Source organism: Panthera onca, chromosome A1, assembly GCF_046562875.1.
Source record: "Panthera onca isolate mPanOnc1 chromosome A1, mPanOnc1 haplotype 2, whole genome shotgun sequence".
Lineage (NCBI taxonomy): Eukaryota > Metazoa > Chordata > Mammalia > Carnivora > Felidae > Panthera > Panthera onca.
In genome coordinates, this window is record NC_138339.1 from 94,539,137 (window position 1) to 94,559,276 (window position 20,140).

The 20,140-nt window shown below is 44.7% G+C and overlaps 2 protein-coding genes across 4 annotated transcripts in view; both read right to left on the minus strand.

Annotated features, from left to right (window-relative positions):
• Positions 1-11,197, minus strand: part of CKMT2 (creatine kinase, mitochondrial 2) — a 36,575-nt gene extending 25,378 nt beyond the window's left edge. The window contains exon 1 of the mRNA XM_060635441.3: positions 11,068-11,197. The gene's annotated coding sequence lies outside the window, so the exon portion shown is untranslated. The remainder of the gene's footprint in view (positions 1-11,067) is intronic.
• A 3,135-nt stretch (positions 11,198-14,332) lies between these two features.
• Positions 14,333-20,140, minus strand: part of RASGRF2 (Ras protein specific guanine nucleotide releasing factor 2) — a 241,934-nt gene continuing 236,126 nt past the window's right edge. For all 3 annotated transcript variants that reach the window (XM_060635446.3, XM_060635444.3, XM_081796559.1), the window contains exon 27: positions 14,333-18,816. In XM_060635446.3, coding sequence (XP_060491429.1) covers positions 18,724-18,816 — 93 coding nt within the window. In that variant the 3' untranslated portion in view covers positions 14,333-18,723. The remainder of the gene's footprint in view (positions 18,817-20,140) is intronic.

The window sequence follows — 20,140 nt, forward strand, 5'->3', positions numbered from 1 at the left end:
CCCAATGACCATAGGACGAGGTCACAATTCTTCTTGCTTCTCAAGCCCACTGTCCTGTGCATGAAGGTTTGCCATAAATGCTAAGTGAGAGAATGAACATGGAGACTCAGAGTCAAAGGGACTTCAGTAGTTGGCTGGAGTGCAGGCACCCCCTTCCCCTCAGCCTTCCTTCAACACCAGCAGAGCAGGGCATCTCACCACTTCCCAGAGCAACCCATTTCACTGTTACATAATTACTGAAAATTTTCCCATGTCTTAATAAGGGGGGCAAATCAAAATTAGGGAGTATGTCTAAGGGCCAGGTACTTTCTCCACAACAGCCTTGAGGACCAAATATCTTGCCCCATGTCACAGATGAGGGAACTCAAAGACAGAGGTTAACAAACAGCTCAAGGTCACACAGATGAAGGTAAAGTACATATAGAGTTTTAGTAGGCACTCATTTAAATGAAGATCGTGTTTTTACTTATAAGATTTAATAATCAAAACTACAGTACGTTTGGATGGAGCCAACCTCTGGTCTCCCAAGGAATGTCGCTGCTAGTCAGTTCCAGCTGCATTGGTCCTTCATGGTTTCTTAGGGACACTGAATGGTTTCTCTCAGTCAGGGTTTCCACAGGGAGCTCACGGCCAAATTGCCAACCAACACACAGGCATCATTCTGGGCACCCCTGAGGGAAAGCAGAACCAAAGGGTGTACGCTCAATGCTTCTTCCACCCTCCAGGAACATCTTGACAGCGAACTCCCAGAAGTAGTCCGGTGGTGTGGGTCAGAGTCACTGTGAATGACACTGACGTGCTTCAGGTGGAGAGAAGTCACAGTGAGGAGCAATGAAGGGAGAGGGAAGACAGGATGATAGGCATCTTTTTATTTATTTTGTTTGATAAATATTTAAGTGTTTCTTATGGGACAGGTTTTACAGAGCTCAGAGTCTGAGGAGAAAACTCCTATGAAGCACTCATGTGCTGGGCTTTATGGCTATTAGCCCATTCAATCCTCACAACAGACTCATGAGGTTGATGCTCTTTTTTTTTTTTAAGTTTGTTTGTTTAGAGGGAGGGGCAGAGAGAAAGAAAGAGAGAGAGAGAGAGAGAGAGAGAGAGAATCTCTGCTTGGGGGATAATAATCCGTGCTTGGGGCTCCATGTTGATGGTATGGGATCAAACTCATGAACCTCCAGATCATGACCTAACCTGAAGTCAGAAGCTCAAACAACTGAGCCACCCAGGTGCTCCGGTTGATGTTCTTATTATCCCCACTTTACAGATGGGCAAATGGAGGTAAAGAAAGGTAACATAACTTGCTCCTGGAATTCAAGGCCAGCAGTTTGTTCTCACAGTCTATGCTCTTAAGCAGCACCATTCCTGGGCCACTATAAGTCATGGGAGAGGTGTTCTACCAGGGAAGCCAGAGCCCCTTGGGAGCTCCTGGGAGACCACAGTCTGATTTGGGACCACACCATTCAGCTACAATGTACTTGTCTTGTGTTATTCAGACCAAGGTATTTCTTGCCCTTGCCTGCCCTGTGACTGGTACCAGGTCACAAACTACAAAGGATCAGAGCAAAAACAATGACCAACACTGCACACCCACGTGCATAAACATGGCTGTGGATGCCTGCATGCATTGCCTCTTTCTGGCCAGCTGCTTTCCAGGCATCTTCCAAGTGGGAGAATGGCCATTGCCCTTAGTACACATGAGACTTAATCTACCTTTGAATGCTGTAGAAAGGGAGACAGGAATCAAGGCTAACTATACCCCTGTTCTCTGCCTGGGTCCAGAATCATCAGGATGAAGACCCAGCATCCTGGGCCAATGTCACTAACCTAAATTGGGCTTTGGAGGGACTCTGTGGAAAATAATTGCCCTAAAATTTCTGGAGTTGAATTAAACTGGGACTGAATCTGCCTAGGATTTATGGTGGCTGCCTATCCCCAAAGGTCCAAGGAAAACCCCATGATTTAGGGACAACCTTGACTGATTCTACATTCTAGAACACCTGTAGCTTTGAGGGACACATCCGAATGAGGTCAAGGCCAACCCCTCAGTGAGTGACCAATGCAAACTCTGAATGCAGTGGAGAGGGTCACAATGCAGCCTGAGAGCTAGCCTTGAATCTCATTTATTCATCCACCCGTTTGTCCACCTGTCTGACTATCCATCCATTGAACAACATTAGAGAATCAATTCCTGTGTCAGATACTGGGGTTGCCCTCCCGAAGCTCATGGTCTGGTAAGAGAGACAGAGTGAGAGATCATTGTAAAAACAGATTATAATCACAAGTGACATGAGCAAAGAGAATTAACAGGGGAGAAGACCCAAGTCTGCTGGAGGATCAGGATGATTTTTCTGGAGAAGGTGAAAAACCTCTGGGGATGTAACTTTGCCAGGAGGACACTGCAGACAGAGGAGAACATGCAGAGGCAGGGAGTCATGAGGGCAGTGGGCAGCCAGGGAGGTCAAAGGCAGGGGTAGAGACTGCAGAGAGAGCTGTAGAAGCCAGAACAAGAAGAACGTCACTGTGAAACCTGGAACTTGATTCTGAGATGGTCAAAGGACAGGGTTTTTCGCAGAGGAATAATTTTATTAGATTTATGGAAGGTTGGCTCCAGACTAACGCTGCCAAGGTGTGGTCTGTGGACTGTTAAGCCATTTCATGATGAGAGAAGTATAGGAACTGAGAGTAAGCATTTAGAACACTTATGACACATTGATAGAGAAATTTTAATGAAGAAAATTCAAGCTGGTATTTTGTGGGTCTTTTATTTTTCTAGTAATTGTGCCTTATTGTGTTTTACAAATGTATTGGTGTACTATGGATTAGATATTAATAACAGCTTTTGCCACAAATTGTTTGAGAAGTGTTGCTCAGTTTCCTCACCTGTACAATAAGGCTAATCATAGGCCCTACTCATAGAGGTTTTGTGAGGATTAAATGAGCCCTTAGCACAAATACTGACATAAAGGCATTAGTCGTTCTTCTGGCTCAGGGTGCCTGGGTGGCTCAGTTGGTTGAGCATCTGACTCTTGATTTCAGTTCACATCATGATTTCGCGGTTCGTGGGTTCAAGCTCTGCGTCAGGCCCTGTGCTGACAGTGCAGAGCCTGCTTTGGACTCTCCCTCTCCCTCTGACCCTCTCCTGCTCATCTCTTTCTCAAAATAAATAAATAAACTTAAAAAAAAAGTTCTTGTGGCTGATGTTACTAAATTGGTGAGGAAGGGAAAGGGGTCTAGAGGCAGGGAAATGATGTCCTAGTGTCCTGGAATAAACTAAGCAGGAGATTCTCCAGGCTTCTCCCCATGGTGGTGGGGAAGGTTTCATGGAGATACATGGCAGAATTTCCAAGATACTTAGTGCGTGGGACCACAGGGCTTTTTTGACCAATCAGGTGTGGACTGAGAATTTCTTCTGACTTGAGAATTTCACTTGACTGGGAATCTTGGCTGGGGAGCAGCCTTGGGGTCAGGCAAAGACAGGACGATCAGGTTGAAGAGAAGGGGTCTGTGATGTATTCTTGAAGGAATGTCTTTCTTTTCTTTCTTTCCTTTCTTTAAAGTAAGCTCTACCCCCAACATGGGGCTTGAACACACAACCTCAAGATCAAGAGTTGCATGCTCTACCAACTGAGCCAGCCAGGCACCCCTAGAGGGAATGTCCTTCAATGTGATTGAGGGCTTATAAGAGAGGTCTAGTCTGGAAAGGATGGCAATTGTCCAGCTATCCACCCTGTTTCTAAATCCTCTCATTCAGCCTTCCTGGGTGCTCACCCAGGCCCTGTTTGGACACCAGAGAGTGACAAGGAACTAGTGACAACAGACACAGGTGTAGTATCGTGATTGGAGGCTCTGAAGCCAGAATCCTGGATTTATATCCAGCTCTGCCACTTACAATTCTCTACTGTCTTGAGAAAGGTTTACTTTGCTTTCCAAGTCTTACTTTTCTCAAATACAAAATGAAAATAATAATAAAAATGAGAAAGGATTCAAAAGGAAGTCCATGTGCAACCTGGACAACAGTATCTGGCACTTATTAAGGGCTGAACATGTATCCACTTTTGTTAATATTACTTTGTGCTACTTTTGAGAGGTTACCCCTACCTGCTGCCACTGTGTTTGAGAACATTGTCCCTTCACCTCAGCAAACAGCCCAGCTTTGTCCCAGGGAAGTGGTCTGAGGGCTTCTTCACTCCTTACGACTGACAGGGTTACCAACTGAACACATAGAAAGCACCCACCAGTGACCTGGGAAGGCCAAGGGGATGATTGTGGAGCCTGCCTGGAGCCACATAAGGTTCTTCCCAGGGTGCTTTCTCAGGCCACTTTCTGGGTCAGGCTGTCTTCTAGGGTTTTCCTGGGTTTGCACAGCCAAGACTGAGCCTTGTCCCTAGGCTCCTCACTGTCCCAAGGATGCCTGGTCCTTCAGGGATGCGCTGTTTCTGCCCTCCAGACTGCAACCCTTCTGGTAACTGTAGTTTCCTCCCAGGCACGCTCATTTTCTTCAGCCCTGACCTGATATCTTCTCCTTCTCGGCCCCATCTACAGGGACTTCGTAGGTCTGCTGCTTGCCCAGGGCACCCCGAGGCTGGAGAGCAGGACCTTTTCTACAGGATGATTACACTTAGCTACTCCAAATCAGAAATTTTGTTTCTGTGGAGACCACTAAATAAAGATCCATGCTATGCAGATGGCCCACAGACACATGAAAAGATGCTCTATCACTAATCATAAGGGAAATGCAAATCAAAACCACAATGAGATAGCACCTTATATGTATTAGAGTGGCTATAATCAAAAAGACAAGAAATAACAAGCGCTGGTAAATATGTAGAGAAAAAGGAACCCTTGGTGCACTGTTGGTGGGAATGCAAATTGGCACAGCCACTGTGGAAAATAGTATGGGAGTTCCTCAAAAGACTGATAATAGAAATACCACAGAACCCAGTAATTTTACTACTGGGTATTTACCCAAAGAAAACAAGTAATAATTCAAAGAGATATGTGTAGTTCCATGTTTATTGCAACATTATTTACAATAGCTAAGATATGGAAACAACCCAACTGCCCAGGAATAGATGAATGGATAAAGAAGAGAGGTGTGTATACATACACACACACACACACACACACACACACACACACGCGCGCGTGCGTGTGTGAATATTACTCAGTCATAAAAAAGCAGGAGATCTTGCCATCTGCAACAACATGGGTGGACCTAATAATGTGAAGCAAAATAAGTAAGGGAGAAAAAGAAAAATACCACACGATTTCACTTATATGTGGAACTGAAGAAATAAAACAACTGAACCAAGAAAAAAGAGACAAAAACAAATAGACTCTTAAATACAGAGAACAAACTGTTAGTTGCCAGAAGGGAGATGGGTGGGGGATGGATGAAATACATGATGGGGATTAAGAGGTACAAAATTTCAGTTATGAAATAAGTTACAGAGATGAAAAGTACGGCATAGGGAATATAGTCAATAATACTAATAACATTGTTTAGTGACAGGTGGCGACTACGCTTATTGTGATGACCACAGAGCAATGTACTGAATTGTTGAATCATCTTGTACACCGGAAACTGATATAACACTGTATGTTAATTATACTTCAGTAAAAAAGATAAAATAAAATCAAGATGTAACTATTTGTGAGGATGTGGAAAAAAGGGAACCTTTGTGCACTGTTGGTGGGAATGTAAACGGATTGGTATAGCCCCTATGGAAAACAGTATGTAGATAACTCAAAAATTAAATAGAACTACGATATGATCAGCATTCCCACTTCTGGTTATATGTTCAAAGGAAATGCAGTCAGTATCTCAAAGAGCCATCTGCATCTTTGGTCCATTAGAGCATTTTTCACAACAGTCACAGTATGGAAACAACCCAGGGTCTGCCAAAGGATGAATGGATACAGAAGATGTGGTCCGTATATGTATTTATATTTATATTTATATTTATATTTATATTTATATTTATATTTATATTTATATTTATACTTAAGTCAAACAAGGAATACTGTATGATATCACTTATATGGGACCTAAAAAATGAACTCCTAGAAACAGAGTACAGTGGTGGTTACTAGGGATGGGGAATGGAGGACGTGGACAGATGTTGGTCCAAGGTACACATTTCCAGTTACAAAACTAAAAACCTGAGTATCTAATGTATACTATAATGAGTATAATTATTAACACTGTATTATATCCTCAAAAGTTGCTCAGAGGGTAGATCTTAAATGTTCTCACCATAAGACAGAAATGGTAATTATGGGATGCTATCAAGGTGTTAGCTAGTGCTATGCTGGCAATCACTGGACAATAGAAACATGTACCCAACTGTGTACTTTAAAATTATACACTGTCATATGTCAATTTCACTGCAATAAAGCTGCAGGGAAGCAGTAAATACAGGCCCATGCAAAGGACAAGGAGAGGCTTTCTTTAGGTCTTAAAAGGCTCCTGCAAGAGGGTTAGGGAGGCAGGAGTTGACACAGGGTGTGGCTCTGCAGGGCCCTCCCCTCATCTGCTGTGAACAGAATCACCTGGACTGCTCAGTGAGCCCCTACAACCATTTTGGAAAGTGAACTGAGAAACATCTATGAACATGCGCATACCCACTGGCCCGGCATCACACTTTGGGAATCCATCCTGCAGCAATACAGTTGCCAGTACTTAAGAAGAGAGTCCCAGGATGAGGGAGGACTGTTTGTAGTGGCAAACAAATAAACAAAACCTGGAGGTCACCTGCCCATCAGAAGAGTTGTAGTAAGTGTGGCACATTCAGACAGTGGAATATTCCTCAGCTATTCAAGAATTAGTTAAAACCACCTCCACTTAACCTGGATAAACATTTATGCCATATTTTTAGGTCCAAAGGAAAAACTACTTGCTTAATAATGACTAGGAATGGTTCCAGTTTTATAACAATATAAATATATATGCATTTGCATACATTTAAGTGAACATAAGTATTGAAGGTTATTCACACTAGTTATTCAAACTGCTAAAAGGGTTACTTCAGAGCAACAGACTGGGGGGAAGCAGACTACTAATTTTTCTTCATAGAACTCTGTATTGTGTCACTTGTAAAAACAGCATATCTAACTTCGTGATTGAAAAAGGTAAAAAGCTAAAAAGTAAATCAACTCTGAAGTGTGTTAAAAATCCAAATTTCTAGGCTCTATCTTTTGAATGAGTTTCTGCAAGAATGGAGCCATCACATGTGTCTGTCAAAGAGCTTCACAGGTGATTCCCAAACCTCACTGGGTCTGGGAACCTGAGTGTGAGCAACTCCATCTATATAACAGGCTCAACGAAACCTCTCCCCATATGTTGTAAGGATTAAGTGACAGGCTGCAGCAAGCACTGAATATATTTGAGTCCCTTCTTCCTAAGGACCCTAAGGTTATGGGACACTTACCACTCTCTCCTCAAAGCCACCCCTGATTATCTCGACCGGCACTGGTCTGCCCCTTCTCTGAATGTTGGTTAATTTTAGCTTACATTTTTAGCATTTAAAATGTTTCATTCAATCGTTTTATTTGTAATCTGAGAGCAAGACTACATTCTAGAAGGAGCCCGGTGCGTACTTTCAGATCCACTGATCATGCTCTGAAAACCAACATCTGAGTTCAGTAAATGGATGTAACTAGTGGGGCTGTTAAGTTCTCTGACACCTGTTATTAGGGGATCTTACCCCTAGCTGACAACCCCTCACCTACCTACTACAACCTTCAGGCTTCACCCACTTCTAACCCTCTGCTCTACCTTTCCACCTGGGATGTCCTTGCCGCCATCCCTGCGTGCCCAGTCAAACCTGTCTTTTTTTTTTTTTTTTTTAAACATTTATTGAGCTCCTACCATAAGACACCACCATGCAAGGAGTCTTACAAATTGTCTTTAGTCGTGCTTGCTTCGGCAGCACATATACAAATTGTCTTTAGTCTTTGCAACAATCCTGCCAAGTAAGCATTATTTTGGAAATGGGGAAACAGGCTCAAGAGAGATTAGGTGACCTGCTCCAGGTCTCACAGCATGTTGACTGAGCTGGGATTTGAACCCAGGTGTGTCTTTCCTTTTATCATGACAGCTCCTGGGCACAGGAACATTACCTCAAAGCGTGTGACTCCCCAGAGTCCCAGAATATTATAAGCCATTCTCCTTCTTTGTCCTCACACTCCTGAAGTGGCCCAGATGTCAGTGTTCTCCACTCACACACCAGGTGCCCAATGTGCGTGCCAGCCATGTAGGGGACACTGAGCCAGCCTCCCTTTTTCTTTTTTTAAATTTTTAAATTTTTTATTTTTGAGAGAGAGAGAAAGACAGACAGTGGGGCAGGGGCAGAGACAGAGACAGAGAATCCAAAGCAGTCTCTAGGCTCTGAGCGGTCAGCACAGAGCCTGACACGGGGCTCAAACTCACGAACTGTGAGATCGTGACCTGAGCCGAAGTCAAACGCTTAACCGACTGAGCCACCCAGGCGCCCCCCGCCTGCCTTTTTCTTAAGGAGGTAGAGCTAGTCTCCTTCCTTCCTCTCTCCTCCCTTATGCAGAAGTAGGGATTGCAGAAGAGAGGAGGGAGGTCGTCTATGGCCCTCACTCCATAGAAGCTGTCAGCCTATTTCCCTAACTTGGAACACCTCTATGACTCTAGATTTGAAAACCATTGTTTACACCATCGTGGCTAAAATCTGGCAGAATTCCAGGGCTCCAAGCCAGGGAGGTTTCTCTCTGGGGTGCAAGATCACGGCAAAAGGCCTTAATATCATGTTTGTTGCTACTTGCCCCTTCCATTAAAAAATAAGAACCACGCCATAGTAAGTCCTTTGGGCAGAGTGCCTAAGAGCTGTATAGCTCTCCATCCTAGGCTAGACTCAGAGTCTGGGGTCTGGTCTAAGAGTTTTGTCCAGTTCTGTCACATCCTGGAATGTGGAGGCCTTAGATTCTGTCACTGCCTCAAGCCTGAGATTCCTGGATAGAGATGCCACGGGTGCCTTTCTGCTGACTCAGAGTTGTTTCTAATCCAGCTGTACATGGTGTCCATGTGTTTGAACTCCTTGGGGCTGGAGGGCAGTGGAAGGCCAAGGGGAGGACCACGTGTCAGCTCTCGTTCCACAGAGCCACCCCAAAACAGAGCACATCCTTGGGGTTGGACCAGCTCCACAGACCACTCTCAACAAGTTCCCATGATGCCGGTCTACTAGGCCAGCAGAAAATGGCTGTCCCCTCCCAATTCTCCCAGAGAGCACAGGGGTCAAGCTACTTCCCCACCACTGGATATACAGTCACTCTAATGGGCACCCTTGGTCATTTCTGTTCTATTCAGCAAGTAGCAAGTCATAAGCAGGAGATATTTACAGTCTTTCCCTGTAAACCAGAGGCCTTTCGTAGGCCTCCTGATAATGAAGACATAGGACTATTACCAGACTCGCCTCTCATAGTTAAATTGTTTTCAAGAAAAGATTAAGTTAGGAACCATCTAGTCCTTTAAAATGCTATAAAGGAGTGGCCTCCTTCCCTGGCCAGGGATAGGATCCTCTGTGGCTTCCAGGCAAAGGTGGGTATGACCTCTAACTGTCACCTTCAGGCCTGGCTCCCTGCAGTGAGACCCAAGAAGACAAATGGCTCCTCCAAGCTGTAGCAGACGTGGAGACCCAGGGGCTCTCAGCCGAGGCAAAGTCTGTCTCAGAACCAACCCTCCTCCCGCCTCTGAATGCCCAGGACTCCCCATTCCGCACCCCACCTCCTAACCCATGATTTTCTGAACCTCCCAGGTCAAGAAAACTGACCTGGCCTCTGGTGCAATCTCTACGGATAGGATTTGATCATGCAACTGGCAGAGTCCACGGGTGTAGATGGCACTTGTGCCCTTTGCTGAAATGGAGCCTTAACCCAGAGAAGGCTTAACTCTAAAGGCTGAAGTTTTGGGGAAAAGCACCTACAAATGGAGAGGAGGAAGTGGGCTGGGCACACGGCTATCGACACCCATATACTCTCTAAGAGCCTGCCTGGCCAGGAAGCCCCCTTGCGAAGTTCTGAGGGTGAGTCTGTTCTCCTTGAGCAGAGAGGAAACAGACCAATGACAGGGGTTCGGAAACAGAGAAAGTGTGGGAGTTGCAGACAGGGAAAGTGGCACTTCTGGAAACAGGGCAGCAGCTGAACGGGCAAAGCCTAGTCACGAGGGCACTAAACCCACCTCACGGGATTCCAGCTGACCCTCTGTGGGGTCACAGAGCCAGGGCAACGCTCAAAGGAAGGTCTAAAGGGCAGCACTGAGGAGATCTGAAGAATCTGGGTTTGTCCCGGCACATCACTCTCCAAACCCACCAGAGCATTTGAAGGCAGAGATGTCGTCCACTCAAGGGACAAGAGCAGGGTTGACACTAACCCCCTGCGAGCCAACCGAGCAAATAAGATGAAACACGTTTAGGCCAATTGCGCAGCATTTTTACTTCCACTGGGGGCAAAACAATTACTTGGCTCGTTATTAATGGATTAGCGATTTCAAAAATGAATCTCTAGTAATAGTGTTAACTAGTTTAAATTGGGTCCAGCTGTTGGGTTAATTAGCAATTAGCTCCTTTCGAGGGCCTCAAAACGTTCATTTTCCACCTACTTATCCCAAGTCACCGATTTGCACTTTGATGCCACTGAGGTTGAAAACCAATCCCAGCAAACATTAGATTCGTTGAAGAGTAAGGTCCCAAATTCAGAGACATGTAGATTTCCCATCAAGAAAAATTCCTGATTTGCCGACAAAAACGAGGAGACAAACAAGGTGCGGAGGCCAGCACCTCACTGCAGGGCTGTTCAGAGAACGGCCACCTGCGCCTGTGTGCGGGAAAGGGAGGAGGCTGCGGCTAGGGCCCACAGTCTGAAGGCTTCTTCAGACAGGCACCACCAATTCCTCACCGAGGAGCAGTGCCCACGAGAACGAACTGTTATCGCCGGGTCCCGCCCGCAGCCCTCGGCCCACTGCACACATGGCCCCTCACACTGGCTGTAGCAATGCCCCCGCTTTGCAGGAATGAAGCCTGGCTTCGTGGGCTCACTGACCTTGGAGCCGGAGTCTCCCGCGTCCCGCTGCCCGCAAACAGCTGAGAAATGTACCGGAAGCTGGCGGGCCTTGGCCTTGAAAAGGCTCCCAGGCTGGGCGGGGCTGGGGCGCGCCTCCGCCAATCCCGTCTCTCCCGTCGGAGGTCAGGACGCGCTGGATCCCACAGCGGTGCCCTTGAACGCTGGCCCGGGACTCTCCCACTGGGCTGTCTCTAGCACCTGCCCTTTCTCTCAAGCGTTGCCCTCCCCCAAGTCCGGTGCTGGAGGCGGCCTCTCCCAGGGCTCTTCCAGGTTCCTGGGCCTGCAACCTGGCTGACTGGCCGCCCAGCCATGCAGCACCGGGCTTTGGCGTGGAAGCGCGCGGGCAGGGAGATTGCCTCACCTGTTCGGGGATTTGTTTCCTCCTTCCCTCACCAGCGCCATCTCGGGGGGGCCCCGGCTAGCTGTGGAGAATGACTCCCTACGCCCTCCCCCCGCCCACCAGCTGAAGCCTGGGAGGACGACGTCTAAAGTTCCCTCTCGAGCTGCTAGTCAGGCTCTGGGCGATTAACAGGGACCAGACGATCTTCCAACTTGTTGTCTAGGGCCTGGGTTCGGGGACAACAATCACGTTTCTCTTTTAGATCAGGCAATCTGAGGTAGACTGCTAGACAATTTCACTTTCAATCGTTACCAGTTTAATATATCGCCCAGAAGGCCCTGCAGGCCACATCCCTGCTTAAAAATAGCCCTCCTTGGGACTTGCGCCCCAAACCGGAAAGGTTGACTGTAAATAGCTGTGACCCACGAGGACTTTGGCAGCAGCCCTGACCTTTCAGAGGGAGCTGCCTAAGTCTCTGGCGACTGTCACGTACCCAGCTTCTACGCCAGGGGCACACCACCACCAGCTGGTTCCTTTCCCTTTTTAATCAGGATCCAACCCGGAGCAGGGGGTGGAGCCCAGAAATAACCTCCTACCTGGAGTGGTTCCCTTTCAGAGTTTCCGCTTCTTTTAATTCTAAACCAGGCAAAAAATAAGTATTTTACCTTTGCATGGGGTTACTGAGGAGGGCACATGAGGGGAGGGTACATGAGGGGAACTTCGGGGGTCTGGAAAGTTTCTTGATTTGGGGGGTGATTGTGTGGGTGCACACATGTGTAAAAATTCCTCAAGCTGTTCACATAAGATTCAAGCACTTTACTGTGTATTGCTCATACCTCAGTTAAAATATATGCTATCATCATGACCAGGCTTACACTGAATTGAAAGTTTTTAAAAATGTTTATTGATTTATTTTCAGAGAAAGCAACAATGCTAAGCAGGCTCTGCAACAGTCAGTGAGTGCCCCATGTAGGGCTTGAACTCATGAACCATGAGATCATGACCAGAGCCAAAATTAAGAGTCAGATGCTTAACTGACTGAGCCACCCAGGTGCCCCGGAATAAAAATTTTACAAAGTAATACTTAGGCTTTCTACAATCTACTCAAATATTTTCTAGGCTCTTCTATGTTATTTCATTAAAACAACTGCAGATTGGGACCGTCAAAAGTGATTGCACGATCTAAAGAGTCAGAGTTTCTGGTTTGCATATTCTGACATAATGGACCGTGGCCTCTCTTGCCCCTGGGAGCCCCCCCCCCACCCGCCTCCCCCCAGCAGAACAGGCAGTGAGCTCTGTGAGTTGAGGTGAGGGGTAAGGTGTGGGGGCGGGGCAGGGGGAGCCCAGGCTTATTTCTTCCTAAAATAGTTCTTTTGTGGGCACACAGTTTCCAGTCAGTTCAGACACCAACTGATATAAATCCAGTGGCCCTGAAATAGCTAGATCCCAGATCCAAAAAATGATGAGGCTTATGGAAATATAGAGTTTAAAGAAGACAGTTACAATGAGAAACCACTCTTCTTTTTTCCCCAATTCCTTACTAATGGATGTTTAGTGCCCCCACACACACACACACACTTCCCAGCACCACCACCCCTTACCTCAACACTTCATCTTTTACAGGGTAATTCTACATGAGTTAGTAAGGTCTGAAGAGAACAAGTGGGCACATTGCTAAGAAAAGGGGGTGCCACTTTTGTTTTGGGGACATGGTCATCTTCAAGTTTATGACAGGGCGAGGGGGGGCACCATCTACACAGACTCAACAGAAATCCCACAGTTCCAAAAATCCTTCAAACATGATCCCTCTCATATGCCATTTCTCCCTTTCTCATCTCCGCCAACGCCCTTCAAAGTTCGGGGGCTCTACCCATACCTACTAGCCAGTATGGCCACTTGGCGGACTCTTGCCATATGGACAGGAACTGAAGTGAGGCTTGCAACTTGCTTTAGAGGAAATCTGTCCTGGGATCATTCTCTTTTCCATTCCTGAATCCCAAGGCTGGGATGTGGTGGCAGGTGAAGGTAATGCTGTGTGGGATGGCCGAATAATAAAATGAGAAGAACCTGTGCTCATGAGTCCGCACCAGCTGGATTGCTCATTTCAGAATTGGAAAAGGAAGCCAGTGAAATAGGAGAAACCTAAATTCTTCCTTACCTCAGTTCTCACTTGTGTGCAACAGCTGCACCATGCTTTCTTCAGCTCCAAATATTAGCACAACTTTACCTACTTGGCAAAAGATAAGAGTACTTTTATTTTTTTAATATTTATATATTTCAGATGCGGAGGGGCAGAGAGAGAGGGAGAGAGAGATCCCAAGCACTGATCTGTGCTGTCAGTGCACAGACTGATGTGGGGCTCGATCTCATGAAGCATGAGATCATGACCTGAGCCAAAATCAAGAGTCAGATGCTTAACTGACTAAGCCACCCAGGTGCCCCAAGTTAGAGTAGTTTTGAATATACTGTTCCATGTAGCCATTACAGTAATTCTAAGGGCAGATAAGCATCTTGTTTTATAGGTGAGGAACTTAGCCTCAGATGGAGCTAGTGATGGCTGGGCTAGGTCCACCTGAACACCCAGTCTGTTCATGAACGTTGAGTTGCCATTAAATGAACAGAGCTGTTTGGCAAGTAATGAGTTCTTTGTGTCTGGGGATGGACAAAGGTGGTCAAACATGAGCTGTGGGTATCACAGGAAAGCTTCAAGCACTGGAAAGACAATGGGGCCCGATGGCCCTTGATATTTTTTCTGAGGTTCCCTTTAATTCTCCGATATTTTAGTGCCTACAACATGGGCTTCTTCCAAACTTTATTTTCTCCTGAACTTTAGAAGTAAAAGAATATCTGAAGAAGCACATTGCTACAAAGAAGACTAGGTAGAAAAATGCAAAAAGAATCAAATGAAGAGACTCATGAGATTTTTGAGAATCAAGAAAGGCGAAATTTAATTTGCATATAGGTGTAACCCACACCCCACCTGGCAAGTGTTAGGACACATCACAAACCCCTCTGTTAGAATCACAAATGGCAGCAGATTTGCAAAGTTACTGGACACAAACAATACACTTCTCAAAGTAACACATGGGTCTGTCCATCACGCTTGCACACACAAATAAGAAATACATTTAAATAATTCTTTGCCAAAGAGAGATGAGGATGGTAATCATGTTGCCTCACATTTGGACAGCACTTTACAGATTACAGTCGAACCCATTTTGTCCTGATGACAGCCCTGTGAGGTAGGCAGCACAGGATTCACTCTTAGCTCATTTTGCAGATGAGGAAACTGAGGCTCAAGAAGGCTTCGGCGCTGGCCTAAGGTCGCCCAGCTTGCAGATGTAGATCTGGGCCTAGGACTCAGGGCTAGGGCACCTCGTCCAGCTCTTTTACTACTGACTTTCTAGGGATAGACAAAATGGGCTGTGCAAAAGACACTGGTTCAATATCAAGTAGAACTATTCTTTTTCTTGAGCAGATGAGGTCAAGTACAATCAACCTGTTAATGTCATGCTGTGTGGTAGCCAAGATGAATACTTTTCTGAATCATCCATGTGTTTATACGTACAACAAAATGGTTTTCTACTTTAGCTTTGCCCTGCCTTAATTTTAAGTTACTCACAGCCATGGAAAAATGACACTATGATTAGATTTCATTGACCCAAGTCTTATCAGGATTCATGTAGTGGCATCTGTAATCAGTCATTATCTAAACTTACAGTCTGGTATCTTATTGAAATGAAAATGAATCTTGTTCATTTATTCCTTCTGGCTGTGGGCATTAGCCTGGCTCTGTTCTGGCTCTATTCTTTAGTCATAAATAATGTATTATTTATCCCACATAATATATATCCCATATATAATATACCCCACTTCAAAAGTAGTAAAAATGGGAAACTTCACAGGTTAGATTAAAAAAATATTTAAAGCAAAGAGAATCATTTTTTCAGGGGGGATAAAATCAAACTTTGAAAAGAAATCTAAATAAAATCCTTTATTTTAAAATAAACATTGATTTGGCAGGGGGGTGGAATAACCCCTCTATTGTATTACTCTTTTCAGTTAAGAATTTAAAAGTGGCCCAGTCATTACCAACCCAAAGTTTTGTGAGAGAAGAGGAACTGGTCCCTCATCATATACTCCAAATTGGAATGTGATGGATTTTTCTCTTCCAAGTTATTCAGTATCTATGAGTTTCATTTGTTTTTAAGCAGTACTTTAACATGTATGAAATCTAACAAAGTAATGGGGGCTTTGTGTGAGAGCCACTCAAAACTATTGCAACAGTAGTTTAAAATTCTCCCTTTAAATTCCTTCAGAGAAACACTAAGGACAAGTGACAACGTTCTACTTCATGCCTAAGTCTGTCACATAATATACTGGCTTAAGTAAGAGATTTGTCCCTGCAGCAAAAGTGGATGTCTTAGTTAATAACCGAAGGCATCCCCTAAAAGCCCCAAGATAATTTCATAGACAGTACAAAATGTGGGTATTCATCTGAAAGCATGAAATTGGCTTTTACTTCTGATTTTCTAGGTTAATTTGGTAACAATTCAAGGGTTTGCTATTTGGTTGTGAGAGGCTGACCTGCCTTCTACTCTTAGAAATGGGTCTCATATAATGGAATATAGGCAGACACAGCTGGGAGTGCACACTCTAACAATAAATACAAAGCTTGCAAGGCAGAAGAGGATGAGTGCTTTAACAATCGGAAGAAGCACTGCAAACTGCTCTTGGGGATTTTAAACGTGACCAAAGTGAGGTTTTTAAAATGCACGTTCTTTTCCCAGATGGTCCAGAAATGGTACAGGTCATGAAAAGGAGCTCCTTGGAGGTGGAGTCCTCACTTTCGCAGCTCCAGCAAAGGCTTCAGACTCCAGAAAGCAGGAAGGACGCATAACTCAGTAAAACGCTAAGGGTCACCATAGCAGTTGACAGTGCCCGTGGATGACCACTAGGGGGCGCTTCCAACATTCTGCAGGAAATAGGCGAGAAAGCTTTGTCATTCGTTGAGGAAACCACAGCTCTCCAAAAGGGGAGGAGCCTTTGGAAATTCCTCTAGCTCCCATTTTTTTTTAGTAAGATTGGCTGCAGTGCCTCAGGAACATCTGGGTCAGGGAAATAAGGGTCCAAACTTCCCCGGGGAAGTGCACACAGAGTGACCTCTTCCCCTCTGGAAGACTCTGGGGACCTCAAAGCAGACCGCATGGACGTTTCCACATGTTGTTTTGCCTGAAACTACTATGCGTGTGGTCCTGTCACGGATTTTTCCTGGTTTAGTCCACCTTCCAAGACTGGTTTTGAGCCAAGAAAGTTAACCTTTATTTTCCTTTTCTTCTGCAAGACTTTGAGGTGCTTGGTGCAACTGACATGTATTAGTTCGAATGCTCAGTTTGAACACTGAGAAATAAATTGCAAGATATGCATTGTTAGGATCCAAACAACCCATGCTTATCATGCATCAAGGTGCATCAACCTCTTATTTGAAACTAAAGAGAACAGACAAGCAGCTTTTCAAAAAAAGAAAAATAAAACATCCATAAATAACCCTCCTTGGGTTTAGTGCTACACTGTTGGCTAATATGAGCTATTGAAAATATTTTTGGAATGGTCTTCAAATATTATAAATATTTTCTTTTGCTTACTTGGTATTTCACTATAGAGCTATGTACAGAGATGGCGCTTACCATGCAGGAAAAATATACATTCTCCACCTCTATGGTACATTATGAAGGCTAGAATTTCCACTGGGTCTTATGAGCCAGCAAGTTGAATTTATTAGTCAGCCATCAGTTATAACAACATAATTAAAGTGCAAAGAAGGAAGGAAAGCAGCTAGATAGATCAGTTTTTTCATGGTCAGCATTAACATACTTCATGCCTCTAAGAGAAAATGTCAGGTGCAATAGGCTCAGGTAACAATAACTCTGTATCTTTTTCTCTTTTCTTCTTTTAAAGCAGAGATCTCCCTGAGAAGAGAAGAGGGAGGTAAACATGAGATAGCCCTATTTCTTCAACAACCAACAATCCTGGGAAGAGTAAGGTTACTTCCCCAGCACACGACAGAAGAACTAAGTCCTGCCCTTAGTTTTCTGATATAAGAGCTGTTGAGTGGTTGGTCCCATTTCCCATACACTTCCAGTACTTTCAGTCATAAATATCCCTAAAGTTAAAAACAAAGATGACCGGGGAAGAACTTCTACCAACAGCACACAGAAGTGTGGGTTTTAAAAAGAAGATCCCATTAAACAACGTTTTAAAAACACAGCCAGTATTCATAGTGAGCCAAAAAATGGTTTGTATAAATCAGAAAAAGTCCCCACATTACTGCGGGGAGGGTGGTGGGGAACAAGCACAGCAAGGTGATAATTTTCAAGGATATCTGATCGCTCAGCCTAAAACCCCCACAGCGCTTGGTGGCCCTCTGTCCTATCCCACAGCGTTCTTAGGGAGGTGTGCAGGCACCTTTTTGCAAACTCCGCACCTGCCTCTCTGAGGGCACTGGCTTCTTGGGCACCACAGCCCCGGGAGGAAGCCCTGCCCCACCTGAAGTCAGCTGCCAGGCAGGAACCACGGGCAAAGCCTATTGAGTTGTTTTTTTTGTTTTTTTTTTTTTTTTTAAGTTGCATTCACTTGACTTTCATCACGTCTTTCCTATCCTGTTGCCTAAAAACCAAAAAAGCAGTTTCAGAACATGCCATCCCTCCAATGTAAATATTTAGAATGCACTGAAAACCATGCACATGCTTGTACACTGAAATTGCTCGTGTGGTGGTCCATCCCTGAAGAGGAAGCCTCAGCTTTTCTGGAAGCTTATAACAAAGAAAACATAACAGAAGCAGTTAAACCCTAGGAGAAAGTTGGTAGTTGTACCCAAGCCAGTAAAGTGCCAGACAAGCAGCTCAGGCCTTTTTCCACAGATCTTTGTCCCCGAGTTCTAACAGAACACGGGCAAACTTTGAAATCTACCTTCTTACCTGCTTCATTACAATGGCTACCAGCATCTCCTATATTACATTCCCTTATGAAAAATGTACCATCAGCTTTGCTAAGGATCAGTCTTTTCACCTTCCCACCCAAGTCTGAAGCATCTGTCTTTGACCCCAAACAGCTGGGCTTCCCTGGCTGGAGACAGAATTCCAGTTGGGTTCCATCTTCTTCAGTGGACAAAGGAGACTGGCTTTGTCTCTATCCCTGGTCCACACTGCATGGTGGGAGGCATGGCATGCATGGCTCAGTTCTGTCCATCCCACTTTCCATGAGAATTCTACGGAGTCAGGGGCAAGGCCAGATCTTCAAGCAGGGAGCCGAGGTTCAATTTTTAGTGACAGTTCATACAGCGTATCTTCATCTATGATGAGGGCTTTGTCAAGCAGGTACTGAGTCACCTGGAGGAACAGGGAAATCCGAGCTTTTGGTTCTTACAGAACTCCACTACTCACATTTTCTGAATGGAATCTGACACAATTAAACATTTTCTCTTAGACACTTAAAAAATGTTATGTAACTTCTTAAGAATCATGAATATTTTCTCATTGTAAAAAAAAACCCAAAAACAATCACACATTTCCAGTCCTCTCCCAGCTAACCGCAGGCACCACTGCTATCATGTGGTTTGTATCCTCCAGAGGGTCCTATCTTTCTAGATATTCAATGTACTTAATAGAAATCTTTTTTCTCTTATTAGTGGTATCCTACTGTACATCTTCTTCTGGTTTCATCTCTTCACTGTAAGTCCTGGAGAGCCCTGATTACACAGAATGTCAGTACACAGAATGTTAACTGCTATACAGTATTAACCTGTGATCAGAGGTTATTGAACGATCTCTTATTGATGGGTGTTTAGCTGCTGTCAGTATCCCACTATTACCCAATGTGACAGTGAAATATAGTGAAATCCTCCTTAGCACGTTTCCTGTGCTCACTCAGGAATATTCCTTTGGGACAGACAAAATGAAATGAAATGAAATGACACTAAGATAAAAATGTTGGGGCCTGGAGTATTTCCGTGGAAATATTTCTTTAATTTTACTGATATGACTTACATAAGTAAAATTAATAGTCTGATTGGTTCTAGCATATATATCACAATACAGGACACTCCCGCTACCCCACGAAGTTCCCTCTTTCAGCTTCCCAGTCAATCTGCTCCCAGAAGCAGCCACCGCTAGGACTTCTGTTACCAGGTATTAGTTTTGTTGACTCTAGAATTTGAGGTAAGTGTGTGCTTGGTGTCCAGCTCCTTTCACTCAGCATAGTGTTTTGAGGTCCATCCATGCTGTGGCGTGTATCATTAGTCTGTCCTGTCACTGCTGAGCAGTGCTGCATGGTGTAGATACACCACGTTCGTTTAGCAGTTCATCTGTTTGTGGACACCTAGGCTATTTCCAATTTTTGGCTATTATTAAGAAACGCTACGAACATCTTATACAAGACTTTCAATGAGCATGTTTTCATTTGGATAAACGCCTAGGAGAGGAATTCCTGGGTCCTAACGTAGATGCATATTTAATGTTTTAAGAAATATCCACACAACACAGTTTTCCAAAGTAGATGAGCCATGTTCTTCTCACCGGCAATGTAGGAGAAGTCTGGTTGCTCAGTTCGTCAATTTTTAATTTTAAAATATGATGTAAACTAACCTCTCAAATTGCTGTACTTATAGCATATGAGAGTACCTGATATCACACACTGTAACTAATGTTTGATATT